The sequence below is a fragment of the Epinephelus lanceolatus genome, chromosome 7 (genome assembly GCF_041903045.1).
Source record: "Epinephelus lanceolatus isolate andai-2023 chromosome 7, ASM4190304v1, whole genome shotgun sequence".
NCBI classification, from domain to species: Eukaryota; Metazoa; Chordata; class Actinopteri; order Perciformes; family Serranidae; genus Epinephelus; species Epinephelus lanceolatus.
Window position 1 is genome coordinate 22,926,058 of NC_135740.1, and position 27,799 is coordinate 22,953,856.

The 27,799-nt window shown below is 42.1% G+C and overlaps 2 protein-coding genes across 6 annotated transcripts in view; one reads left to right on the forward strand and one right to left on the reverse strand.

Moving 5' to 3' along the window:
• The first annotated feature begins 1,457 nt into the window (after positions 1 to 1,457).
• LOC117260893 (putative methyltransferase NSUN7) lies at positions 1,458 to 25,650 on the forward strand. 2 transcript variants are annotated; one of them, XM_033633007.2, is made up of 13 exons: positions 1,458 to 1,813; positions 3,146 to 3,527; positions 9,747 to 9,805; positions 12,597 to 12,727; positions 12,870 to 13,022; positions 13,615 to 13,798; positions 14,731 to 14,968; positions 15,593 to 15,736; positions 16,469 to 16,570; positions 17,973 to 18,108; positions 18,750 to 18,873; positions 23,478 to 23,748; positions 23,989 to 25,650. In XM_033633007.2, exons 2-13 carry the CDS (start codon positions 3,176 to 3,178, stop codon positions 24,378 to 24,380), a joined length of 2,286 nt encoding a protein of 761 aa, XP_033488898.1. In that variant the 5' UTR covers positions 1,458 to 1,813; positions 3,146 to 3,175; the 3' UTR covers positions 24,381 to 25,650. The 2 variants fall into 2 exon arrangements, with proteins under 2 accessions (XP_033488898.1, XP_078025454.1); XM_078169328.1 differs by lacking the exons at positions 1,458 to 1,813; positions 3,146 to 3,527 and adding an exon at positions 6,896 to 7,131.
• apbb2a (amyloid beta (A4) precursor protein-binding, family B, member 2a) overlaps positions 24,737 to 27,799 on the reverse strand; it is a 58,353-nt gene continuing 55,290 nt past the window's right edge. For all 4 annotated transcript variants that reach the window (XM_078169323.1, XM_078169325.1, XM_078169324.1 and 1 more), the window contains one exon: positions 24,737 to 26,609. In XM_078169323.1, coding sequence (XP_078025449.1) covers positions 26,433 to 26,609 — 177 coding nt within the window. In that variant the 3' untranslated portion in view covers positions 24,737 to 26,432. The remainder of the gene's footprint in view (positions 26,610 to 27,799) is intronic.

The following is a 27,799-nucleotide window of genomic DNA, read 5'->3' on the forward strand; positions in this document are numbered from 1 at the left end:
AAATCGCCAGCGGCTCGTTTTAATACGTAAGGCACGTTGCCTGTCTCAACAGCCAATTGGCTTGTGGTGAAGTCCGCTAGTCAAATCAAAATGACTGCAGACGGTGTCTTCACTTTCTGCAACAGGTGCTCTGTCCCCGCTGAGCCCTCTGTTTCCGTCACGTGCCGATGTTGGACAGTGGGTCACCGCTCGCTTTATGTGCTAACTAACTGCTGACTGACTAATTGCCACTTCTTACTTATGTTTTTGTGATGTATATATTATAAATACAGTCCATCTGATGCTGGTTTTGTTGATGTTCTTGCGCCGTTTCATCACTACTACAAATGCAACTGTATCTCACTATCACTGTCCTCATTCATATTTTAAGAAGCTACAAATTATATTCAACTACAAAATGAGCCTGAAAAGCTCAACATCAGGATGGAAGTACAGAGAGTTGTTGCATTGAGATGATACACCAGCTCATCCAGTTGCATTGGTGTAATGCAGCAGGTTTTTTAAACGTTGCAGAACGCCGCATTGCAAAGTCTGCAAGTACTCCCGAATCTTTGGTCTGAACTGGGCTTAAAAGAAGTCTATAAAGTATATATGACTGTTAAAAAAATTAATAATAATAAAAAAACACAATACACACAAATAACTCTATAAAAAGTCCCTAAATGAGAACTCATCTTTAATGCAAAATTCACAGGAAATAATGAGCTCAAAATTCATCCAACATACTCATTTTGCTCAATCCTTTTTTGCTTTGCATTCATTATTTCGGTCAATTGTGCAGTCTATCAGTTGTTTCACCATCTTCTCAGATATGTATTTTCTCTCTGACACCTGAAAACACACCATGAAATATCTACTTACTTTGAAATAATGCACAAACCACTCATGCACAAGATTCAAAGTTTGACAATCAAAGTCAAGGAAGCTATTAAAAAAAAAAAAGATAGATCTCCTTAATTTTCCTCGCTCAAAACTAAATGTGTGACTTTGGGTATTACAAATAGAGCTGACTTTACTTGGCTTTACCCATGAGTGTCAAATTTATAGGTGTAATTTGTGAGTTATTAAATAAGTTATTTGTGATAGTCAGGGGTTGTTAATTTACTCAGTGTCAAGTAAAAAAGGTTAGGAACCATTGTTTTAGCGGACAGCAAAGGGGCCTCCTGTGTGTTGGGCCCTTAACGCCCAGCTACCTACGCCCCTGCAAAACTCCCTTCATGTACCCTAGTTTTGAAAGAGCAGCTGCACACTATGAGCATCTGATGTAGGTTTATGTGTGCTGCTGTCATAAACTGTCGTGTGACATAATGCTCTGTAAAACGTTAACAAGCCCACAGTGTGGCACATAGACAGAGGACATCCAGCGTTAAGGAGATTAATTCTTGATCAGTTAACAACGGGACTTTGAAATTAGCATGTGGTTGCCATGGCGACGGACACACGCTAATCCAAAGTGCTCCGCAGTGTTGACAGACATTTAGTAAAGTTTGTTTTTAAGTGCAGACCCGACCCTGTAAGCTACACCTAAATCCTTAAAAGATTTAAAACCTTTTTTTTTAAAATATAAATGCAGGATAAAGAGACTTAACGATAGGAGCAGAGAGGTTACAGGCAACATCCGCGGAGACGCCCGTCGCCTCATAACGGAGCCAGATTTATAGCGGGGAATTTATGGGCAGTTAAAAGTTTGCGTCGAGTCAAGGTTAAACACCAACAGTAACGGTACCGTTAAAGGACATATCTGCAAACATGAGGAGTCCCGGACATGAGAACAGTATTTTGGGGGGAGAAAATAGGACAGTGTTAACATAAGGTAACGTGAATTACATTAATATATCCCTGGTTTACGGTGCTAACAGACGTTAACGTTCGTCTTGTTAAACCCATGCTATGGTTAGTTAACATTAGCTTATTTAACGTCAAGTTAGCTTCAGTTAACTTGAACAAATAACTCCGAAAATGTAACGTTAACATTACCCAGTTAATTTTTATCGTTAGCTAACGTTACTGTACTTGTTTAAAAACTATATTACAAGAGTTTAATGTAACTGTGTGCCCCTTTAAGTCAGTAGTATGTAAAGTTAAATAAGTTAACGTTACATACAGACAGTATTTTAGCTAGTCTTCAGTTAATAGCTAACCTAACGTTACGTCACAACATTAATGAAAGTGATTAGTGTTAATTTACTTCCTGCAACCTTGTTAGCTAACCTCAAGCAAAGCAAAAAATAATAATAGTAGAAAATATAACATTACTAGTAGCATTAAATTGAAATTTACACCATGGCTAATGTTAACTTTGAGTATACTTATTTGGATGACATTTTGCAGCAACGTTCATGCTTATGTTTTCTGACATAGATATAGTTTATTTTTTTGCAAAATTAAAACACAAAAAAGGCAAGGAAATAGAATAATGCAGTACAATGGAGGGAGAGGCAAAACACAGAGGGCTTATATGAAGCCTCCCCCTAAAAAAACAACAACAAAAAACAAAAACAAAACAGCAAAAATAGTATCTATTTAGGAGCAGAAAATGTGCGTATGTGATGTACAAGTCAGTGTTTGTGTAATTAGACATGCATGTATGTGTATATGTGTGTGTGTGTGTTGTTGTGTGGGGATAATAGTTTATACTGTGATGACCCTTAAGCATAATAAAAATGCATCACAATGAGTAAAACAAGCTAAAACATGAATAATGATAATAATAATGATACTAATAAACTTTATTTATACAGCACCTTTTACACAGGAAATGCAGCTTTACAATAACAGCGGTATAAGCACTGAGTGCTTCACATGAAAATAGACACAATGGATGTAAAACAGACAAGGTAATTCAATATACTGTAAAAGGTCATTTAAAACAGTTTAAAACATGGATTAACTGATTCATAGAATCATAGATTTATAAAACTATAAATTATAAACTCAAGTAAGATATATTTAACTCAATAGTCAATTTTATTTGCAATACCAAAGTCACAAATTTAGTTTTGAACTAGGAAAATACAGGAGATCTTTTATCATTTTTTTTATAGCTTCCTTGACTTTGAGTGTCAAACTTTGAATCTTATGTATGAGTGGTTTGGGCATTATTTAAGTCCTCAGAGTAAGTAGTTATTTCATGGTGTGTTTTCAGGTGTCAGGGTGAAAATACAAATCTGAGGAGATGGTGAAGAATAAAAATATTGGAGGGCATCCCAACCGCTCTTCCAAGTGCAAGACAAAAAAGTCTGGGTCCCGGATTGCGTGCAGCAAGGACCTGGCACCTCAAGATAAACAAGCCCAAGGTGACATCCCAGCTGTGTCTCCAGAGCTCCAGACCAACAGCCAAGGTCAGCTGGGCTTTCCAGACAGCGTCTACCTGCTTGCATCTGTGGTCTTTCAAAATAACCACCTGGAGAAGCCTGCAGCCCACCGGTTGGTGAATTATGGCAAAGAAAGAGGACTTTCATTACCTGAAGTCAAGGATGAAGAGATGCAACGTTTAGCTTATGAGCTGGCCTTCAGTACACTTAAATGTGAGTGTGTGAGTGACTGGTAGAGTGAAGGTTGGTTTTGTACTAACCATTTTTCCCTTTTACCTTCCGTCTTTCTTTCCTTATTCTGTCAACCTTGGGTGCATGAATCCAAACACTTTGTTTTGGGCAACTTCGGAGTGAGGACATCAGCAAAGGGTGTTTAGCAGCTCCTATTTTATTTTATTTTGGGTACATCAAATTGCAAATAAAATCTATTTGATTGCAGGCAAACAAACCGCCATTTGAAATGAGAATGAATAGCCCTGGGGAAGTTAATTGACAGGGAGAATTGGATATAGATAGATTGATGAAGGGCAAGTAGAAGAGAAAAAAATGGTTGAATGACCAGGGGGAATTCTGTCTGATGCTACAAATCAATCTGGCCCATAATCTGTTATCTGGGACTAGGGTGGGGTCTGGGTGGACGAAGTCACAGGGGTGTATAATCACCATGGTGATAAGGGAGGGGAGGTGAGCCAACTGTCAGTGCAGGAAGCTGGCTGGAATCGATTTAATGCGAACTCATTGGATGGAGAGGTCAGGTAGCGGGAACACCCTCGTAGCCATGAATGATTTTTTTCCTCTCTATCCGTCCGCTTAACTCGGATAAGCCTCAGGACTACATGCCCCACAATTAATGCAGATCACCTCAAAATATCCATCATCACAAGCCCCAGCCTTGTTGCAGTAACCTATATAAGTTTTACTGCTCTAGGTCATAGTACTTACATTACCAAGTGAAACTGCCTCAATTGCTGAGGATAATGACAAGAGAGAACTTGGAGATCTCTTTGCTAGGACATTGTTTCATCCATCACTCTTTTCTTCTCTCTGTCAGAGGATGCCCATATGCACTAACCAGGATGAGGAAACTGCTGTTACTGTAGGAATGTGAAAACATTTGCTCAAGAGCCTGAGCTCTACTTACAGGGAAAATTGGACTGCTTGAGTTTAGAGCAATTACAGTATACTGCAATTTGTGTTAAATTTAATCCCCTTTTTGTTCAGATCTTATTTCAAAGACAAATATTCTCTGTCTTATCAGTGCTGTGTTAGTATAGTTCTTCTCTTCAGGTCCCATCCCCCATCTCTGACATTTTTAGTATCAGTTCATTTGTAGAGTTTCAGCATGTTGGGTACTAAAACAGAGATAACTTAAACAAAGGAGGAGCTACACATGCCATCATTGTCTAGTTTACAGAATTATAGGTAGATACCTGCACTGGTTACATTGTCTCTGGTTTTTATGCCTCCGCGCCAGTGACAGTCGTGGCTGGAGGCATTATGTTTTCTGTACGTCTGTCCCATTCTTGTAAATGCAATATCTCATGAACGTCTTGAGGGAATTTCTTCAAGTTTGGCATAAAATGTTCACTTGGTGTTAAGGATGAAAGATTTGTTATTTGGTCGTCAAAGGTCAAGGTCACTTTAACCGTAGGTCCATTTTACTCTAGTAAACGCAATATCTCAAGAACACCTTGAGGGAACTTTCTCGAATTGGGTAAAAACGTTAATTTGTACAATAAATGATTAGAATTTAGTGGTCGCTGTGACTTTGCATCTGTCTCATTCTCGAGAATGCAATAGCTCAAGAAGGCCATGAGGAAATGTCCTCCAATTTGGAACGAACATCCACTGTGACATAAGTATGAAATGATTAGAATTTGGTGGTTAAATGTGCACATAACTCAGAAGTTCATAGGTTAATTTTGACAAAATTCCACACAAAGGTCTGATAGAATAAGATCATGCAGTGATGATATTTTATATCCAAAAGGTCAAAGTTCAACTTCAACTCTAATTTATTATAAGTTTTATTACATGGACTGTGGTCTAATAGAAAAAAAGAAGTAGGAGTTTGTCTGTATCTGAGGTTAAATAAGTTCCTGTTGCTACAGTTGCTATATTTGCACAACAAATTGACAGTACATCATTCTTACACAAGAAGAGTAGCTCGGTTATGATTATTAATGAAACTTTACTCCGGTTACGGAGACATGATTGTCGACTTGCCTCGATCACATACGTATTTTGGTCACATGTTAGATTCGCTCGGGCTGGCTGTGTGGTGAAATTGGGTACAGATGAAATGAAACTGCCTGGAAGCCAATGTTAATCTCTCCTCTTCCTCCTCCCATGAACAGCCTGACTTTTGGTGCAGAAATTGATTTGCTAGTGACACACACCCATGCTGGCAGACACACACACACACACACACACACACAAGACACAAGACACAAGACACATCATTCGTGCACTGCCTTGGAATGACTGATCTGAAATTGAGCTGAGGTCAGTTGTTAACCTAAAGAAGAAATGCTTCAGCAGCGAAAAAAAAAAACACGCAGAGCAAAATGCCAATGAGCTCTGGTATTGATCTTGTGATTATAACTCTTATCTGCTTAAAACAAAAAAGTGGCTCAGTAAGCTCCGCATCGGTGGCTGAGGAAACAGACTTGTCTGTTGCTGTGATTGTCAGTCAATACTAAAATATGGAGTGGGAGTTGGCAATGATGTTTACCCTGGTGTGGATTTGACATTTCATAGACAAAGACGAAACTAAAGTCAGCCAAATGACAAATACTAACAGTCAAGCTGTTTTTGCCTTCCCTTCTCTGCCTTTCCTCCTCTACTTCATTCTGTCGCCTTTTTTTAATATCTTCAGGGCTTTTCTATATCTTTGACCTTTCCTGTCTCTGCAAAAAGCCTTTTTTCATATGTGAGTGACTGACTGCTTGATCACTGACCTGGAGGCAGTTTATGTTTTCAAGGTTTCATTTCTTGTTGCGTTCTCAGTGCCTGAGGTATGTGCAGATGTTATGGAGTTATGTAAAGTTACTTTTATGTGAATTTTTTTACTTGTAAAAAAAGTAGTTGACCTTGTCGCTGGCCGTGAGAGCCCCCCCCCCCCCCCCCCTCCGCTTTCCTCTTTCTTTCCACTGGCTACTCCTCTGAGTATTTCTGCCTCATTGTCCATACTGTCCAGCTGGGCTGCCAGACGCCCTTGTCAGATGACTGTGGCTGCTGTATTCTCTGTGTGCAACTAGAAAGGTTCTTTGGACCACTTTGTGTTAGGCTGGATTTAGAGCATGAGAGAGAGAAAGACTGCCTTTTTTGTCCTTGACCACAATCAGAAGAACAGCCGCCACCAGTATGCTGCAGCAAATATTATTGTGCAGGTGCATAATATGTAAGACCGATTTGCCATTTAGACCAAAGGTGACCGTATAACTTATGGCACGTAGCCTACGTGTTTTGGCTGGTCCTCTGTTAGATTAATGTGCAATCGGGTGCACTGATGTGGAACACTGTGAGACAAAGACCTGGTTGAAGAGAAGAGGAGCCTGCATTCAGGTCTGGCTCTTTCACTAAGGATTTGTTTGACCACAGTCACCATCAGTCACTGCTCATTGTGTTATACCTGGATGGAAGCCACAAACACACAGCCTCAACATGGGTCCTCTGATGACTAGTGCCTCCTGCTGGTGTTGGATTAATTTCTTGTTAGGCTGATTTTAAGTCATTTTTTTATGTCATTTTCTAGAGTCAGGGGTTCTGATTTGAGGAACCCAGGCACCGTGTCTCTGGTGTAAAGATGTCTACTGTAAGTGATTTATAACAGAATTTTCTCTGTGTTTTACTCAACCTGCTGCGTGTGATTTATAGCATGTGAAAGACTATGACCTCTACAGACCCAACCATCACGGCTCCCTCTGGGGTCTGTGCTGCTCTGTGTGCACTGAGTGTTTATCTCTTCAGGGCTTATCTCTAAGGCCTTCTGCAGTAATGGCCGCTATTGTAAACCCCATTGACCCGTACCTGCTATAAATTAGACCACTGCTGATGATATGCATTTGTTCCCCCAATTAAAGATAAGCTCTATTACCTGCAAACATTTATTTGTGCACCTGGCTGTTTGTGCGTGTATATGTAGATGTAACTGCATGCAGATGTGTGTTTGTCCTGCCCTACACGCTATCTACCCAGCGTGTGTTTGGCTGCGACCCAGAGTACCATTTGGCATGATTGGAGATGTTGTGATAAGTTAGCAGCAGTGTCTGTGGTTTCCATGGTGTCTCAGTGGACCGGCTGGGCTTACCTCCTATTTGCAGCTTAAGAGGTGTGTCTGTCAAGAATAAGAATTAACCAAGAAGGCAACCATGCGTGTGGTAGACACATACTGCATGAGCATACTAATGATCTCACCCTTATACAAACACATCCACCTCATTCCCACCTTTTATTTACTCCTCTGCAGTAGCATAAAGAGGATTTTTTCCAACCGCGCTAGTAACACATCCGCATTAGGGGAATGATCCTTTTACCCATTTCCAGTGTGTAATGAGCAAACACTGTACCTGCAGAGCGGCTTTGGAAGCAGCTCTTTCTTAATCCTGACATGATAAGCTGGATAGTGTTGCCAGCTCTCCATCTCACTCATATAGAAAAGCAGAGCCCACTGTTCACAGATGGGAATGGAAGGGATAACTCTACGTATGTTTTCATGTGGATTTCAGAGAGAAGGCACCCTGTAGGTTAGTAAGACAGTTGCTGCCTTCATGATAAGACAGCCAGGGCATGGGGATTAAAAAAGTCTATAAACCATGCATAGATATTTGATAGGCAGCTCCACCACTTTACAGTTCATTGTTACCTTCAGACTACTGTCCAGGTTTGATAAAGACGGTTAAGCAAAGGTTAATTGAGTCGCCTGGGAAGAAAAGGACAACTCCCAAAACTTACAGATCCAGTGAGAAGTATTTAGGGGAATTTATTGGCAGAAATGGAAGACAATATAATAAGTATGTTTTTTTAGTGTATATAATCCTGAGAATAAGAATTGTTGTGTTTTAGTACCTCCCTGGTGGAAAAAAGATTTCAGCACACTTAGATTTATGCAGTGTTTCACTTGTGTGTTCCACTTGTGTGTTTTAGTACCTTAGTATGAGCTGTTTATATCTACATAGGGAGCAGGTCCTCGTCTATGGAGATTGCTATGTTGCATCGCCATGTTGCTGCAGAAGCCCAGAACGGACAAACCAAACACTGGCACTAGATTGGGCCATCTGCATTTTTGCATTGATGTGTAGTCCACTGATTATTTTTATGTAAAATTGCTTTATTCAGTGTTTTTACCAGTTTAAATCGCCTTTGTGAATAGTTTGGCACCCATTAACCACTTCCTGAACGTCTGGATTAAATTGTCAGAGAAAAAAGGCGTGCACACATAAACAGGTGCTAGGATAGCGACCTTTCTCTGACATGCCAAACAGTGTTGGAGAAACCTCTATTTGTAACGTGAAACTGCTTTATTCAGTGTTTTACTGATTTTAATCACCGGGTCTGTTTGTTTTGGAGAGGAAAAAAACTGTGTGGCTAATTCAGCTCCCAGTTAAAACCTCCTTAACAATGACCACTGATGGAATTCTAACCAGTAGAAGTTTCAGCTGGTTGCAGTCTGCAGTCCTCACCGCTCAGAAGCCAATAAAACCTCCTAAAACTTACACACTGTTCCTTTAAGAACACATGTTTGTGTACAATACATAAGTCAGTCATGTTTGTCCATGAAGTCACCTCTATATCATTTGTAAGTAATGTGTTGAATAAGATAAGCCAAGCATAGTTTGGTTTGGTATGAAGTGCATGCGTGCCTGTCATACTTGGTTTCACTGTTCTTGTTTAGACGTAGCCTGTTTATTACCTCAGATGTCATTAATGTCATTAGTCCTTCGCTTACACACACCCACTCACCACAGACACAATAAGTGAAAGAAATGAAGCAAATGAAGAATCAGATTAACTCTAATTAAGCACCAAATAAGCATTTAATCACGGGAAATTAAACCCACCATCTAATTGAATTATCCTTTCAAATTAAATCACAATCATTAGGGGTGCCTCTAGGAGCCTCTCTTGCTCTGTCTTAATCTCTTTTCTCTCTTTTTTCCGAGACATGTTCTCATCATTAGATATGGATTTGTCCTCCGTAGCATATATCTTACCAGTTAATGGATAGGGGTAATTCCTTGTGCCTCTATCTCATGCTCCAAAGGGGAGAGTCGAGGCCGGTTTCGAGGGATAATTAGACATTGATATAAAAGATGGCACTAATATGCATCGTTATTACTCAGACACATAATTAGTAAAGGAAATCCCCATTACTATATTTCCATCCTTCTGCCTAACCTTGTTTCACGTCTACTTTACATTTCTGTACAGATCAAGAGCTGCTGGAGGACATCATGATTGACAGCTGCTTTTACCTCAGTCAGCCAATGGTAAGTGAGTTCCACAGAAGCAGTATTTCTTTTAATTTAAGAGTAGTAAACATGTTTAATTTGTTGGTGTGTGTTGGCATTATGGAACACAGAGCTACATCTGCTCAATTTACTGCTGAAAATCAAAGTCCTTAAATTCTGAAATTAGCTAGAAAAAGTTTTGTGGTTTACGATGCTATTAATTTGTTTACAGTTTTGTTTACTTGGCGCTGTTTTCCTAAACTCTTTTGCTTACTATCCTTTGACGGTGCTTTGACTCTTCAGCATTCATGTCCTGCTGTTCATACTCCACACACTCTTTGTTCTTTTCTCCAGTCCTCTAATCAGTAACAGCAATATTGATGTATTACACTGATACTCTCCTTTCATCAACTCACAAAGCACCTCATGTCTTTTCTATTCCCTTCCCTAATCAATGACAATTGCTCCCTTTGGAGTAACACATCTGAAAGGTACTATGAGGCAGAATGTGCCTGGCCGTGTCTTTTCCTTTATTACTTTTCTCAAGCAAAACTCCCCATTAATTAGAGATAAAATCAAAATGCCATAACAACCCAGGGGCAGCGTGTTTGGATGATGTGGCGTTGGAGTGTATTCTGCACAGTGTCTCTCCTACATACGTCCTAGAACCAGTGTGCTGAATGTTATTAGTGATACTAAGGCTGTGCTGTGTAGTTGTAAAAGAAAGATTCCCAGCACAGCCGTGTACCTGCGGCTGTTAGACAGTAGATGAACGCTCTACTACTTAAATGAAGAGGTATCCTCTGGAGGAGATTGGCATGTACTTTTGCCCTACTTTTAACACTCCACATAAAAGACGCCATGGAAAGAGGAGGGCTGCTCTAGCTGCTGCTTCTCTAACAGTCTGCTTGGTAATAAAACATGCACAGAACTAGTCTGTGCGTTCATAGCTGATAGAGAAGAAAAGCCATATGAGCAAGAGATGGTGAATGTGTTAACAGGAAACTAAGCTGTCACTGAGCGTACAGATTGTAGACAACTAATGTCTACTTCAGAGAGGACGCAAACATATACCGACACATTAATACACGTGAATGTGTGTTTGCAAAGCAACCCCCTCTACGCACACACTCACGCATACACTCACACTGTAGCCTTGTGAATTATGGCCCTAGGTGAAATGAATGGGTCTCCCTATGTGTTGGTGGCAGGTCGTTACTCTGCATCCCTCCAGCAAGACAATAAAGCCCAGACACAATGAGACAGTCTTTAGAGCTCACTGTTACCTCCTTTACACTGCTGGCATCTATAAAGTTCAACCTTGATAGAGAGAGGAGAAAGAGGTGGGCGAGAGGAAATAGGCGGGCTGGAAAAAAGGGAGTATATAAGGGTATTGGGAAAAAAAATGAGAATGAAAAATGAAGTTATAGATAGACTTGCATGCTTAAAGAGCCTAAGGCGCATTTGATCACAGCGGAGAGAGACAATGAAGGCTAAACCCTGAGGAGGTTGGACATGAATGACATTGAAGGTGTGACCCAAGCATATTAGGTAAACTGGTACATTAAACAAGCCCAATGTCAAATACGCCATATGAAACTTAAATTACATCCAGAAACTGCTTGGAAATAGTGTACATAGTAATGAAGAAAGTATCAGCTGAGTCAATAGTACATATTAATGTCATGTATCACAATTGCCTTTACTGTGAAACTCAGCTGTCTCATAATAGTAAATTGAATTTAGCTATTGGCTTAAGTTAAGTATCTAGCATTTGGCAGCTTAGCATTAACTTGAACATTACTTTCAAACCCAGCTGGTGGTTATGTGATAAAATAAAAAAAAAATAGTCAGAATATAGTAAGACCAATCAGTGTATTATGTCATAGACCTGCATTTGAGGTGACTAAACACAGCAGGCATGTTTACTGCAGGCCAGTTTCCCACCATGGGATTCTGTTGCCAGGCATTTTAATGACTGGGAATTTTCCCACACCCAAGGGTTTAACCTTGGTAAAGGACAAGTGGAACTTGAGGCAGAGAGGAGGAGGTGGAGAGAGAAAAAGTGGTGTGCCACAACCTGTCTCTGAAACTGACCTTTCCGAAAGTGAAATTAGAAGCCTCTGGAATGAATAATAAGCACTGGGTAATTCCTTAGCTGCAGAATAAACCCTTGTAGCGCTCTAGCTTCTCGGCCCATTAGCCCAGTAGTGAGGATGTTGCAAGCTGTTGCTGCCGTGGAACACCATCTGCCACTAATGTGGCTGGTGCCCTCCCACCCTCAGGGACAGCAAGGTGGAGAGAGGGAGCGAGAAAGAGGGACATAGACGTAGCAAGAGAGAGAGAGTGCATAATGGATAGATAACTGTAGAGGAGGAGAGGTAGAGACATAACTTCAGGCTTCCTCCGATGTTTAATTAAGTGGCAGGAGTGAGGTCGTGGCAGGACATCCTTGAGCTACTGTGTGTGTGTGTGTATCAGTTTCTGCAACCTGGATAATTCAGTCTCTAAATTAACACAATAAATGGTGTCACTGAACTGTATCCTTTGGTAGATAACCAAAATAGAACAATCATCAGTACATTACCAAATGTCAGGTTGTGTGTGTCTCGGTTTAATGCACATGTGCATTTTAGATACGTACCATATGCGGCTGACCTTTGAGGCGTAACCATTCGCTGATTACAAGCTTGTGTCTCAGGCATGATATTAGAAATTAGAAATTTGTTTATCAGGCATGCAGCCTCTATCTTCGTTCCTCATTTTTCTTTGTTCTCTTATTAAAACAGAAGTCACCAGTTAACTGTGCTTTTTTGTTCTCATGCTTTAGCCGGATGATCAGATGAGCCTTGTTGCCGTCATGCTCTATGACTTCCAGGACAGAAAGTTCCTCCCACGGGAACGACAGAGCATGGATGAGATTGTACAGGAAGTTAGAGATGTGGAGAACTACCTCCTCAGGTGAGGAATGAAAAATAACAAAAAGGAAAAGGAAAAAAACGAAGAAAGAGCCAGATGTCCCAGTGGATTTATAAAAGGGAATATAAATTGAGAATATGGAAGACGGTAAAAAAAGAAATTCTTTTGTATGTGTTCTACGTAGGTGTAAAACCAAGCTGGCGGCCTCTCTGGCCCGCTGCAGGATCAAACATGATCTCTTGTCCATTGAGTGTATCCTGCCAGAGAGTGTGAAGAAGAAGCAGGAGAGATCAAGCAGCCTTCCACTTCACGCATGGGTCAACACACAGAGGAGCAGGTAAGCCGAGCACACACGAGCATACACCACTCGCTCGCCCCCTCAGAAGCAGATGACGTACACCTGCACACCTGAACACAGACCCAGGAATGCACTGTAAGCAGATATAGAGTGTGTGCACACCTAAACCTACACACAGACCTTTAACTTGGGGTGCTGCCCAATGTTTTATGAGCTAGGTGCCCAGCTGACATCCAATTAAACCACTGGACTATGTGTGTGTGCGTGTGTGTGTTGGTGTGCTAATATGTGTTCTTGCAAGCGCCCCGACAGGCTGATTCAGTTAGGTGTAAATCCTGCTGCTGCAGACAGATTCAATCAGCAACAACCCTCAGCAAGCTCTAGGACTGTAAAGGTCACCTGTTGGGACTAGTGGTGTATGTGTGTGAGTGTGTGTGTCTGTGTGTGTGTGTGTGTCTTAATGGCTTTTACAGCACATTTTACTACTGAAGTCTTTTAAAAGGCCACATAGCAATTCTACAGACCATTATTATCTATGATGACAGTCTTCCTCTTTCTCCCACCTCTCACCTTCATCCCTTCCCTTCTCTCGGGCTTCCACTAATCTGCCCTCCTCTCTCCTCGCCTCTAGCCTTGATGAAGTCCAGAGTGTGCTGAAGAGTGTGGGCTTCTCACAAGTGAAATCGATTGGGCAGCTGGAGGGCCAGACCTTCTGCCAGGATCCCCACTGTGGGGATGTACTGGTATTCCCTGCTCAGCTGAAAGCTCAGCTATACACCACCAAGCTGCTTAGCAACCACAAACTCATCATCCAGGTACAAGTTTCACAGAGAGAGGAGGTTTCTGACGAGAGCAGCCTCCTCTCCGCAGACTGTGGCTTAATATGGCTGTGGAAATCTGCTCAGCCCCATCAATCTCTTCTGATATTTATGATTTCACTTTGGTAATGGACTTGCTCAAATTGATTATAAGACTTAGATCCCTTATGCCAACTAAGATTAGTTTTCCCAGATACAAATATTTCACATCCGCTCCTCTCGTTTGGCCATACTTCACTTCGAGCCATAAAGAACCCTCCAGTCTGGGAGGGGGAGAGCGGTTTAGTCATTTAATTTCTACTCCATTAAAGTCAAGCTGCCATACAAACTGTAAGCAGCACACAGCACCACAACACAATTAAATCAGATTTTGCAGCCAAATTCAATCAAATATTCAACACCACTGCCTAATTAATCACCTCTCCTGCTCTCCATTTTATGAGTCTCCATCACACTTTCTCTCCTCTGTTTTTCTCGCTTTTCAAATGTCCTTGTTCGTCTCTGCCCTGGATTGTCTTTCCCAACAAACCCTGTGATCTGGATATTAACTACAGAAACTCAAGGTAGCCCAGTGGTTCCACAGGGATACTTTCAGCACTATTTCCAGAGGGGACTCCATTGATTGAAGGACATCTTACTCTTATTCTTTCTCAGGATTCCTGCTTTGCTGTCTCCCCTCCTCTTGCCTCCATACCTGCTTCGCTACAGCTGCTCCTAACTCCCTGTCTCCTCTCATCTATTCCCAGCTCAATTCTATTTACCACTGTCATACAGTGCAACTTTTCCTCCTCCTTTCTCTTATCTTAGTTTGTGTCTCATCAGTTTGAGTGCTGCTGCTGCTGCTGTGCACAAACCTGAATCTAGGCGTCTTGTGTTGAAGCCTGTCGGCCTCTTTATCAAACTAATGCTTTCACTCAATGTGTCTGCAGGATAAATCTTGCAGCTTGGGCCCAAATGCAGTGTGCTCCCTGTTACCAGAGGAAGGAGACGTTCTTATGGCGGGCTGCATCTCTGGCCTCACCGTCTGCCACACTGCCTCCCTAATCGCAGAGAAACGTAAAGCCAACAACAGCAACCACCAGCCCACAGTCTATGCTTGTGTCAGTGATCGCACAAATGTTCAGAGGGAGGAGCTGCAGCAGGCCGTCGCTGCCATGGGCTGCAAGAGTATGCATAAAATGGATGCGTCCTTGAGTGCAGTGTCTGTTTGTGACTTTGTATGGGAGACAGAAGAGGAGATAGACAGAGAGAGAGATGGAAGCAGAGAATACAGCAGTCAATTTACTGTCTTTGTTTGAGGTTATCTTTGTCTTTATAATAGAAAGTGAATAGTACCTGTTGGCCTTGCTACACAAATGCACTGTTTTTGTTTTTTGTTTTTTTCAAAGTGACTGGCCATATTTTGGGGGGAGCAAATACACACTTTGGGGAAAATAACTATTATGGTAAAGTTAAGTGATAACAATTTGATTTTGCCAACAACCAGAGCAAAAATTGGTTGAAAGATTGGTAGTTGTCACCCAATTCTCAGACTCTTGTATGCAGGCAGTGCACTTAAAACCAGACAATGTCTGATGAGATTCTGAGCTGTATGTACGTGCTGATAGCGCTGCCACCTCAGCTAATCATTAGGGAAACAATTAAGCGCCTGTAACAAAGCTGACATTTTTATAATTGCAAAAGACGCCTTCAGGCAGGGTATTTATCTACAAAGAAACATAGTGGGAAAAGACTGTAAGCATTAACCAAATGTGTGTCAGTGTCATTAAACCCTACATGTATTCTGCTCAGATGTGAAGCTGATGCCAGAGGTCTTCCAGTCTTTGGACGGTGGTGACAAGCGACTCCAGAGGGTGCGCGTTATCCTGCTGATGCCCAAGTGTTCTGTGTCTGCAGTCAGTAACCTGGTTGAATTCATACTGCAAGAGAATGGAGGTACACAGTGATCTGTGCATTATAGCAGAGCCATTAAGTGAGGACTTCAGAAATACATGTTGTGGCTTTGTCTGTTTTACACCCAGTTGCGTCCACACTGAAAGAAAACAGAGGTACATGTTTAGGATGCTGCGTGCAGTGTGCGCACAATTTCCTAGTTCTAGTTCCTAGTTTCCGAGTTCATACTGCATGACAAGTAGCACACAAACTCACAGTCTGTGAATGCAAATTATGCAGATTCCTAAACCTGCATAGCTCTCTTGCTATTAACTGTTTCTACATCATCATAAAAAGTCTGCTGTGAGTGTTTTTTTGAAGGTTTAAAGCAGATTTACTAAGATGTAAAAGTCGAATTGTAGTCAGCTACTTTTAAGGTTTGATGCAGCAGAATTTATTGATAAGCAGTGACTTAAAATATAAAACATAAATCTAAAATAGAGCAAATTCACATTTAAACAGAAGATAGAGAGCATTACCATAAATAACGATTTACATTTCATGCATTTTATTGCTATGTTTTATGTAGTTTTGAAGATTTGTTTTTGATGATCCATCCACAGTTCTCCTGCAGGCTGCACATCTTTACCCTTTAACAACCCTGTCAAAGAAAGCCCTTCCATCTACTTAAGTGGATGTCATTTATATTGGAGTTGTTTAAATATAAGCCATTCTCATGCACAGCACATTGGTAAACAGATCAGTTAATAAAACAGAGACTCTGCTCTTTCTCAGACACAGAACTGCTGCAGGACTTATCCCAGGGCTCCATAGCCCAGAGCAAACTGGAAGCTCTGGTAACCCAGCAGAGGAAGGATATTGATCACGCCTTGAAGTGTGAGTGTTGAACCACCTGCTCTCATGTTGACAAGCGCACACACGCACACACGGCATATGAGCTCAGGCTCGAGCGCGTAGCCTCTCTTACCTCTCTGACACAATGAAGCTTATACGTCCTAATTATCTAATCTCATGTGCCATTAGGCTGAAGCCTGTGGTATCCCTGGGAGATCATCTGAGTCTTAATTAGGAATGTTAATGTTGCTCCGCGCCGGTCGGCAACAGTCCTGCAGCATTCCTCGCATATTTTAGACAAGTGATTACTAAGTCTGCTTTGTATTGCACACATTCTGAAGAACTGAATTTGACAGAGAGACCTGCTCTGCATCATATTGTATTCTATACAGGTGCTGCGGCTCTAATCTGCAGTCAGTGATTTCCTTCTCAGGTGTAGTTTATTATGTAGTGTTTTATTCCAACCAGTAGCACGTTTATCTGCGTCCAGGAGCTTCACTCATTAGCCTCAGTTCGTCTTGTATTGTTCAGCGCTCCTCTTTCTGTGTCGTCTGGGTCATGTTCATCGAGCAGTTGGAGTCTTACTGTTCGAGGCAATGAAAACTAGCTCCTCTAATCACACTGCCATCGATCAGCCCTCTTCTGCATTTTTTGCCAGTGTAGATACTTTCTAATAGGACTGTTAATTAATGGTGGGTGTGTATCGAGTGCTCTGGCGCGGTTGAGTCGATGGTCTCATTTCAGTAACTCCACACAGGCACACACATGGACAGATGCTTACAGACATTTACAAACACACCTCCGTAGTCCTTAATGTCCCAGCTGTGAGGTGGTTTTATTATAGAAAAGGACATCTGAATAACAAATACTTGTGCCTCATGCCTCTCGCTCCTTAGAAGCAATATTTCACGTTTGTTTGGAGCCGATTTGCCACATCTGAGCAGGTTTTATTTGTTATCAGCTCTGCGTTAATTGTTTCTGTCTGGCTATAATTAGTGAGCAAGAAAGAAATCAAAGCTCAAATGAAGGAAATCAAACGGCCGATAGCTTCACAAATCTACAAGCCAGCAGCAGTTGAATAAAATGAGCCATGTATATACACAAACAGTACTAACGAATTAATATTCAAGAGCCCGTTTCTTCAAAGGGAGCGCTTGATGAGGAGGATGGCTCAGTTTGAATAATCAAATTTAATTGTCATAAAATTAGATGAGGAAACTTTTTGACTGAATGTGCGTGTGATTGTCTGTCTTCCTGCTTTAATTAGACATGGAATTAGTTTGTTGTCTAGGATTGTGGTCTCGTGTCAGTGAAGTAGCCTTAGTTTAATGTCTTGGTAGTATGTGTCACAGATTTATTTACAATTAAAAGTGCAATACAGTTGCAACACACATATTTATATACATGGAAAATGTTAATACAGTCCACATATTTCTATGTATAGTCCCCAAGGTTTTGGCAGTGGTGTACTCTACCTGTTCCTCATACCAAGAGGAGAATGAGGAGGTGGTGAGCAGAGCCCTGGAGCGAGCCAAGACCCGCTCAGAGCAGGAGGGGGAACCAAAACAGGCAAACTTCAGGTCAGCCTCGGGTCTCTGTACCTCAGTGCCCTGGTGCACTTTATGCATCTGTCTCAGTCATTGTCTTTCTTTGTCTGTTTGCCTTACTGTCTGTCAGCCTGCTGAGTTGTTTGTCTGTTTCCATTCAGACAGGCTTCTGTCAAAGTCTCAGCACACCTCAGGCAGAAGCTGAAGGAGAAAATATAATCAAAAGTCCCATTTTATGTCTCTAAATGCTGTGAAAAGGGCAGAAAAAACCCTTTTCAGACAGCTCCCCTTCTTATAGACATTCTTTATATTTTTGAATAGTTATTCTTTTGTGTGTGTGTGTGTGTGTGTGTGTGTGAGAGTGAGTGTGAGTGTGTGTATTTGAGTGGTTTGAAGAACTTGAGAGTTGTTGAAGTTTATCCCTCCTGTAGATCTGGATGTACTAAGACCGACTGCTCTCTGCAGTAGGCTGGCCTGGTGTGCTGGCAATGCCTCAGGCCAGCATAAATAAAAAAGTAATATTATTTGTATGAATAACTGACTTTACTTATATAACTAATAGACTTGTGTGTATTTAGTTTACTTAACAGGACTCCTGTTAAGTTATTTTTTTTAAAGCTGCCTCTATGTGCAAACTGTATTTCTCTGTTTGTGTATATGTGTGTTTCATCTAGGCTTAGTCCATCCCCATTCAGCATTCCTGACCATGCTGAGGATCCAGAGAAAACAGACCCCTTCTTTATGCTGGAGCCCTCAGAACAGGGCAATGGCTGCTTTCTGGCTGTTCTCAGCAGAGAGGTAAGCATCACTTCAGCAGAATCCTCACAGAGCAAAGCAGTGGCTAAACCCTGATGAATTGACAAAGACAGGATGTTATCTGTATCACCAATATTCACTATGATTTATTTTGACACTTTATGTACCACAAGAAGTCATGGGTCAATTTAGTGTTTGAATATTTTATTAAGTATGGGAGTGACCAGAGGGAAGGACGAGTGATGTATTAATGTAGTCCAGCTGAAGTGCACATGCATGTAACACTCTTTACACCGCTGAGAAGCAACTGCTGTTAAGGTGGATATTTTTTTTACCGGCCTCATGGTACTGTCTCCAAAAAAACTTTAATAAGGAGGGAATAAGGAAGGAAGGTAAAACCTGCAACTTTCCTCTTAAAATGTGAAGTCAATACTTTTCCCTCCCCTGAGGTTTCATGGTCTACAGGATAATTTTACTTCTCGAACAGAATCTATTGTAGCTCCTTCAGAAATTTACACCACCACTGCTGCTGCTGCTTTCGAGAGACAAGCGGGGGACAAATTAAGCTCATTTGATATCCGGCCCTCGCAAGCTGTCTGGTTTCTGATGACAGGAATAATTCCAACATTCGCCCTGAACCTCAGCTGACCTTTCCAAGTATGATACCAGTGTTATTTTGCTGATTGCTATATGTTTTAGTGACGGTTTGTTCAGTGTTCAAAGTGACTGATCCCTTGCGTCTACTGAAGAACTCCCTTGTCCTTTTCTTGCGTTCTCCTGAGTCCTGAAAAGCCCTTGTAATACACATTGATGCAGAGACAACAGAGACAAGGTGATAGAGATTTGATTGGTGAGCCTAAAAACAAGTGTGGGAACTATGATTAAGCCGTTACGCAGTGCTGACAGCCATTTTTCAAGAACAAGTCATCCACTGGGAAACAGAAGCATGTTTGTCTTCTCGAAACAGAGCCCTTAGAAAGTTTTCTTTTTGTTATTTGGCGGAAAGGGGAAGGTAAGCTGGGTGCCAGGCCACAAAGTTGAGAACAGGGGGAAATGAGCATCACAGGCTGTGTGACAGGTACTTGGTCAAGCTGCTCGAAGAAATGAAAATGTTGGGTCACAGACACAGGCGTTGTGTCCGAGTCTAATCTGGCAACCAGACAGTGTGAGATGAAGGAGGAGAAGGTGGCAAGATGAGTGTGAATGAATGCTGATATGGGAGGGAAAAAATCAGATTTAGGGATAGTCAGGATGAGATGAAAGGATGAGAGAAGAGAGGGTTAGCTTCAGAGCTGCAGTTATAGCAGAGAATAGGTGTTGGATTTGAGTACCCAATGGAGGAATCATGTAGAAGTCCACATTTTGTGTGTTTGAAGGTGTTTATGAGTAACACTTGGAAATTAGATACTGTAGAAGTGTCTTTGAGGGGATTTGGGTTTGTTGTAGCTCTGTCTGAAAGGAGCTAATTATTGGAGAGCACTCTGTCTCTGACTCTATTGTGTTGTCTAGTCAAAGGCTTTCATTGCTTCATAAAGTCTCTCCCAAATTCATCGTCTGTCCTCTCTCTGTCTCACCTCCTCTCTTCCTCCACCTCTTTAGTATTTTTGTCGGTGGTTGTTAAGTTTGACAGTAAGACTATTATGGGAGGGAAGCTCAGCTCTAACTAGCTGTGGGTGCAGTCTTCTGCCGTGGATTAGTAACAGCGCATCAGCAAGTCTCATCAGGTCTGTGTGACCGGGCTTCCCCACGTCCTCATAATCCACAACGCGGCCACATTTACGACATACTCCTTCACATTATGAAAATCTGCTCTTATGCTTATGATGCCAGTGCAGGGTTATTAAGCCATTTTACTCCCACCGGGTGTGACGTGCGCTCCGCACTGTGGTGTCTGTTCCTTTCCTGGCCATCCATCATGTTTTATACCTCCGCAGATAGGAATGAAAAGATAATCAAAGTGCTGTAATGGTGCCTCAAACAGGATTTTTTTCTCCCCACCTCCAATAAACTCAGCTAATCAAAAGTTATTGTGGCACTCTGAAAAGCGCCATAAAAAGAGCAATTATATAAGTGTTTGAATGCTGTCTGGCTTACATCGCCTGTCATAGCGCCGCCCAGTGAAGTTCTTTATGAGCCCTCCATACAGAAACAGCTGGGAACAATAAAGACAGTCAAGTAATGTGTTTCTGTCCTAATTTCCAGAAAAAGCAGAGCCCATCACAGGTGGACCCTCCTCTGACAGTCCACCTGTGATGGATGAATTTGGACAATAATAAGAGAGGATTCAGAACCCTACACTTTTCACATTGATTGTTTTCTTCAACGTTAAGGGTGAGCTTTTTAAATGTGGGTGTAGTTGCCAAGATATATATACATACAGATTTTGGACGTAAGTATTGAAACAGAATGGGTTCAGCTCCAGGGTACGCTGTGGCAGCTAAGTTTGGCAGAGTCAAGAAGGAAATGAGAGATTTACAGAGTATGGCACAGTTGGTTAGTGGAGATGGAGAGGAAGTGAGATTTACAGGGGTGAGGGGAAGGGAAGGGAGGCAAGGGAGAGTGTCTGTTGAATAATTCAGCGCCCCCTGTCTGTATGAGTTAGCATCAATGAAGTTCAGGGCGTCCACCAAAGACTGCATTACAGCGGTGCCTCTGAAGCATGTTTACCTGTGTGCACAGAGTGTGCCAACACAAATACGTACATGCACAAGTGCAGTATGCAGTCGCACGTTTTACAGCATGTATGCACAAATACCTGTGTGCATAGAATTGCAAACAGCTTGTATAAACACATATATGCATTTGCCTTAAAGTACAAGCAAGCACTTAAAAACAAAATACGCAGTTAAACCCACACAGGCTGCACGTCCCTGTAGTGTACACTGTGCTTGTGAATAATTCAGGCATTGAGAAGAGCAGTAGGCTGCAGTGTGGGCCGGTGCTGAGACAGCAGGTGACCCTGCAGCCACCAGCAAGGACATGGTGGCACCCTCCTTTTCTCCCCTCTCCTCTTTTCCTTTACTATAATATGCAGCACCTGGACTATTAATTGTACTTTTTGAACGTAGTTTTTAGTAAATAACTAAAATCAAAGGAGTCTTTGTCTTTCTGTGTAGAGACAGAGTGCAATTAAGCCCCGCCTACACCAAAGGGGAAAACAGTTCTTTGCACTGCATTGACTTTGTATAGCGTGAAGGTGCCACCTTGTCACTTCCATCTGCTAGCAAACAACAGAAATATGCCTATGGGCGTGTATCCACATAGCGATTTCCTTTGGCAGAAAACTAAGGCAGGGAGCGCTTCATCAAAAAGCTCTCCCAGTGCTTTTTCTTTTTCAGTGACACGTCACATGTGGGTTTTGTTTCTTTAACATTATCTTGACATCAACATTAACTAGGTCGCTAACGTGGTGCTACGTTAACAGAGGGCTAAATACATAGTTAACAACAAGCTTAGCTCATATACAGTGATAAAAGCACAGCACTCACCAGCAGCATTCAGTGTCCGACCTATCTGCTCCCACAAATGGGCTTTTTTGTCTTTGTTGTGATGGTTTCACATAAAAGACAGACAGACAGTAGCTGAAGGAACAGCACTGAGGACACCAACTCCTTTCTGACAAGTTCAGAGATTTTCAACTAGAAGCTCTTGGAGCGGCCGCACAGTAAAGCTGGTGCGCTCTGAAAAAGGACGCTGGACATGGCACTTCTTCTCTAGGTGGCTGCCTGTAGCTGCATACACTCCCTCCTCATTGGGAACAAATGAACAAAGAAGCTGGCACTCAGAGAAAAAAAAAGCTATGTTGACACAGGCCCTAAAAAGCTGCTCCGTAATGGGATGCACTACCAGCCGGTTTAAGAACCCAGAACTAACTTTTTGTAAGATGCTAAACCTTTAAGAAGACAAACGTAGATACAGGCCAAAAGACGAGAGGTGTAAGCAATAAGAAAACTGGAATCATGACTCCCAAATATAAGTTACAGTTACTAGTTTGGTCAGAGAGGCAGTATAGATTGAAAATAACTAAGCTATGTAAAGCCAGGATTTGATCTGTGTTAGGTTAAATAATGATACTACCTGGTGATTCGATCAAATAGTTGTAAATATTTAAGTATTGTAAGAATTTTAGACTGATGATATTGAGTTTCTCAATCTATTTTCCTCTCTGGTACACATAAGGTGCTAATACAACCCTGACATGGTAAAATCTAATGTTTTTAGTTTCAGCCCTTGGCTGCATATTGTGCGTTTGTTTCCCCTCAGGTGGTTTTTAGTGTATGACATGTTGTACTCTATCACTATGCCTGTCCATCGATTTTCTTGACAACCACTCATACAGTCGACTTCACACTTGGCAGGTGTGTTGCTTAGGACCTGTTCCAAACAGACATGTTTTGAATGGATGCTGCACTAGTATCCATTAAATGTTGATTATATGATTTTGCTTAGTGCTTAAAGAGTGTGGATGTACTGTATGATCAAGTTGCTCTTTAGGGCAGATAAAACATTATGTTAGACATATTTCTTAATGATGCCACCACATTTCTCATGTATAATAATAATGTACACATTTCTTACATTTGATCTGTCTCTGAGTAAATTCAAATGACATCGCGCTATATGCTTCTGTATACAATATGTTTCAGTCAACAATACATACAGAGGTCAAAGAGTTGCCACATGAAGTGCTTGAGAGGGCAAATGCCAAAGGCATACTGGACAGGATTGGCTCCAACCAGCCAACCAGAAAAGAGCAGCATGGACACGCCAACAGGATGACAAAAACGACCCATGCTCGCACCTCTCAGCACCACCCCTCTGTCAGCGCTCAGGCCAAAACCCAAGAGACCAAGGGCAGCAACAGTACTACTTTGTGTGGACATCAGGAATTCACTAACAGGCGGCAGCTGTCACAAGGTGGGCATGATTATGTTTGTCCTGTATGTGGTAACAGGAACATACAGCTGATTAAAGGAGACATTTTTATTCCTTTAAGATTTTAGCTAAAAGGAGTAGCAAGGAAGAAGGTTTGGTTTAAATATAAGCATGTCATGTCTTGTACTGTTATTCCTCATCCTCTTTTCTGAGTGGTTTCTGCACGGTCCAACAATCCAGTCTTCTCCCTCCGACCTCCATCTCATTGTTTCTGTCCTTCAGGAAAAGCCAAAGCTCTGTGCCTGCAGGCTTCACACAACACTGTGTTCAGCTCCCTCTCTTCCTCCAAGCCAGAACACAGCACAACCAAGAAAACCCTCACCCCTGTGTCCAACACTACAACTCCTACCACCTCTCTGCCTCCCGCCCCTCCACCTCCTACCCCGCTGGCCCCGGTCGTCCGTCCCCGCAGAGCTCAGGTGGTGCTGAAGCCTGTCGTGTTCGTCCTGCCTCCTGTTCACTTCCCCAGCCCTTTCTCACATCAGCATAACCGACCAAGTTTCAGCCGCAGCTTCAACTGCAAGTGGAGAACCCCGGTTCAGACGGTGCCCCTCTCCCGCTCCAGTGGCGGTCTCTCCAGGGATGCTATGGTCAGATCTCGCCCTCTGTTTTGAGCTCACAAACATCAACACAGATATAAAACATGTATTAACTTTTGTGCCAAATGCTTACATAAATAAAGCCAGTAGAGTCTAAATCTATCACCAGATTATGTACAGTGTTGTTGATCATGTGGGAGAAAAAAAAGTCATCCCCTGTGCTTCTAGAGCCGTTATTACCTGTCATTATTACAGTGTCTCTGTGTGCCGTAAAGAACAACCTTGCCACAGTAAGAGTCTAATCAAACTGCATATATTTATAGGGCTGAGCCAATGTCATTTCAGTGTGACTGCATGCTGAAAAGCTATTACATAGGCTTCCACTGACCTGAAAAATCAAAGGACGTATTCAAGAAGCTACTCCCTTCTTCTTTTGGTAATGCATTTATTGTCACAACAGATTACATTTACATGGTGTGGAGATGAGTGAAGAACAGAATCAAAATGATTTTTTAAGCATCTCTTGTTTGTCTTGTGTGTCTTTGATCGGACTGCATTCACAGAGTTCATGTGGAGTGCAGGTGGTGGCCACGGGCCATAGGAGCAGTGTCAAGGTTTTGATACCAGTGACAGCAGACTTTTTCTTTTCACTGCTGTATGTGCATATATGTGTATGTTTGTGTGTGTGTATTTTGTTTGTGAGTGGGAATAGACTGACTGGATTTACTGAGGAAGAGAACCGAACGGCACAGATTTGATCTTTTCCGTGCTGTCCGCGCAGGACAAACGCCACCGTGTGCCACTGTTCATATAGACTCGAGCGCTTCACATCTGCCAAAGTCAAAGCCTGGATCTGGATTTGGTTGCTACCACATAAATCTGGGGTGTCTGCATAAAGATTCCTGAGGAAATTGTAAAGTTTAAACAGAAGCAATGTAACATTCTTGAGCTTTTAAACTCTAGTTTCTCTATAATGTATGCAAAAAGAATTTACAATCATAACTAATTAAAAGCTTTAAAATACATTAAAAAGTGTTACCGTTCTTTTGCTGATCGACTCATCCATCAAGGAATGGAAGGTAAAAATTGCTGACCGACAATCTTTAATTGTGATTCGGTAAATGGGGAAGAGAGCAACCTTTTATGGGTCAGATTTTGTTTGTGCCAGTGTTAATCCAGTCATGGTCAAGTGGTGATGACTTGTGCTGAGAGCATCTATTACTTGTGTGTTCACCACTCTTCTCACCAAGACCCTTTTTTTAACTCGTCAATGTAAAACATATCCCATCAAGAAAACATGCAAAATCAAAACCCACATCTGTCACCGACACTTCATCTCCTCCCCTCTTATCTACAAGTTTTGTGCCCTAAATTCTCTCTTCCTACATACAATCATTTACATACACTTCATCGTTACAATCACTTCTTTCATCCTCGAAGGACATGTTAAGTTTTTTGTTTTTTTATGGAGTCTGTCATACATTGAAGGGATCAAAACATTTTTATGCCATTTGGTGGGAGGGAGCATGTTGGCAGGTCTGGTTTCTTTTCTTATTCAGCTGTTAAAATCCCATGACAGCAAGTCGACACCTTTTCTGTCCTGGAAGGCTCCCGTAGCTTGGCGTCTTGGGCGTCTGGTCCAGGAGCTCTGACTGTGCTGATGAGTGTCTTTACAGGATGGGACAGAGCATGAAAGAAAACTGAGTAAACCAGTGAGTGGTTCCATAAACCAGTCTGTTTATAGAAATGTGATCTATTCTTCCTCTGGGTTATTCTGTATCCTGTCTGTGGAGTGCTCCATCAAGTTATCCATTGAGCCCAGAGATCCGCATACAGTGAGGGCCAGTGAAGCACTTAGACACGGCAGCGTTCAAAGGTCAAAGTTCAACCAGTGACACCAGCTTTTCTTTTCCTCCTCATGAAACAGATGACCCTTTCTTTTCTTTTTTTTAAATCATCAGGTGTACTGGAGGATTGTTCTTTCCTTCATCTGCGGTGGTGTTTGTTAACATGTATGTACATCATTGGTTACCATGGCTGGTACTGATTAGGTGTTGTTGTGGCGATAGTGTGTGAGTGGCATCCGGTTGCGGTTAGGAGAGGGGTTGCGGTGGTCACTGGTGACGGTCATTGCTGGGGGAGTTCCGACGGCTGTTTCTTGGGTTTCAGAGTGTCTATGAGAGACTGCACGCCACGTTTCACGCTGGTGGTCACCCGGCGGGTCACGGAGTCCGCGGAGGGCGAGGTTGAGGAGCCAGCGCGCTGGGAGGGCGGCCGTGCCACCAGACACTTCTGATACCGTAGCTGAGGAAGAGGAGGAGTAGAGGAGTTTTTATCATTTCGGTTTTAGGTGAAAACAAAGAAAACATGAAGCGAGATGAATGTTCCCTGCAGTTTATAGCTCATTTATTAAAGGAATAGTTCTTAGCATGTGCTTATGTGTTGTCCTGTTGAGGGTTCGACAAGAAGATTGATACCAGTCTCATGTCTATACACTAAATATGAAGCTATCACCAGCAGCCGGCCATCTTAGCATTAAGACTGGAAGCAGGGACACAGCTAGCCTGGCTCTATCACAATGTAACCAATCTCAAAACTCATCGGCTATAGGTCTGATGATGATCTAACCTGTGGCAACAGCCAGTATTTTGGGGGTTCCATTGTCGCCAACAGATAATAATGGATATCTGGGCCTGGACTTCCTTGTCCCCGCGTCGGTCTTGGTTTACAGTCCGATTCGAGTAGGTATAGATGCGGCTGGAGCAGCTACATGTGACCTGCCCACCGGCTCCATGACTCCCCTGCCTTACCTACATGTCGGCCCACGTTCAGCCCCCTTCATATCATGGTCTGAAATGTACACTGTGTATAAAGATGGACAACCCATCTTCACTCACTCCCACTGATAAATATAAAGGCAAAATATTCTGGATTCGGCCGCTGCCAATGACATAATTTGGAGTGTCTGAGAGTCTGTGCAGTAGTGATCACTGCAATATCAAGTTCCCGCCAATACACCCATCCGACCAATGGCAAATAGTGCCATTGTTCACAGGCACTCACAGCTGTCAATAATGGCATCAGTCCCTATTTTATAGCATTAAATAACTAATTAAAAGCAAACTCATGAAACAAACATCAGTGTGTACTCTAATCTTTTATTGTGGTCCATGTCCAATCCACTAACATGAAGGGAGCAGGGTTTATGACCTTTACTGCAGCCAACCACTAGGGGCAACATAACCGTCCAGTTGGTGGGCTCATTCTGTAGCCTACTGATGGGCTAGGCTGGTAGGGGTGTGTTGCGTAGGCTCCAAATGGAATGTGGCTGTAACTATACATGTCTCATCCTATTAGCACCTTGAGACACAAGAATAATGTTGAGTTGAGAGACAACGTGTACAACTTGATTATTTCAGCCAGTTTAGTAAATCTAATATAAAGCTAAATCATCATCAGAAGATAGCTGATGGGTTCCAAGACTGCATTTCGGC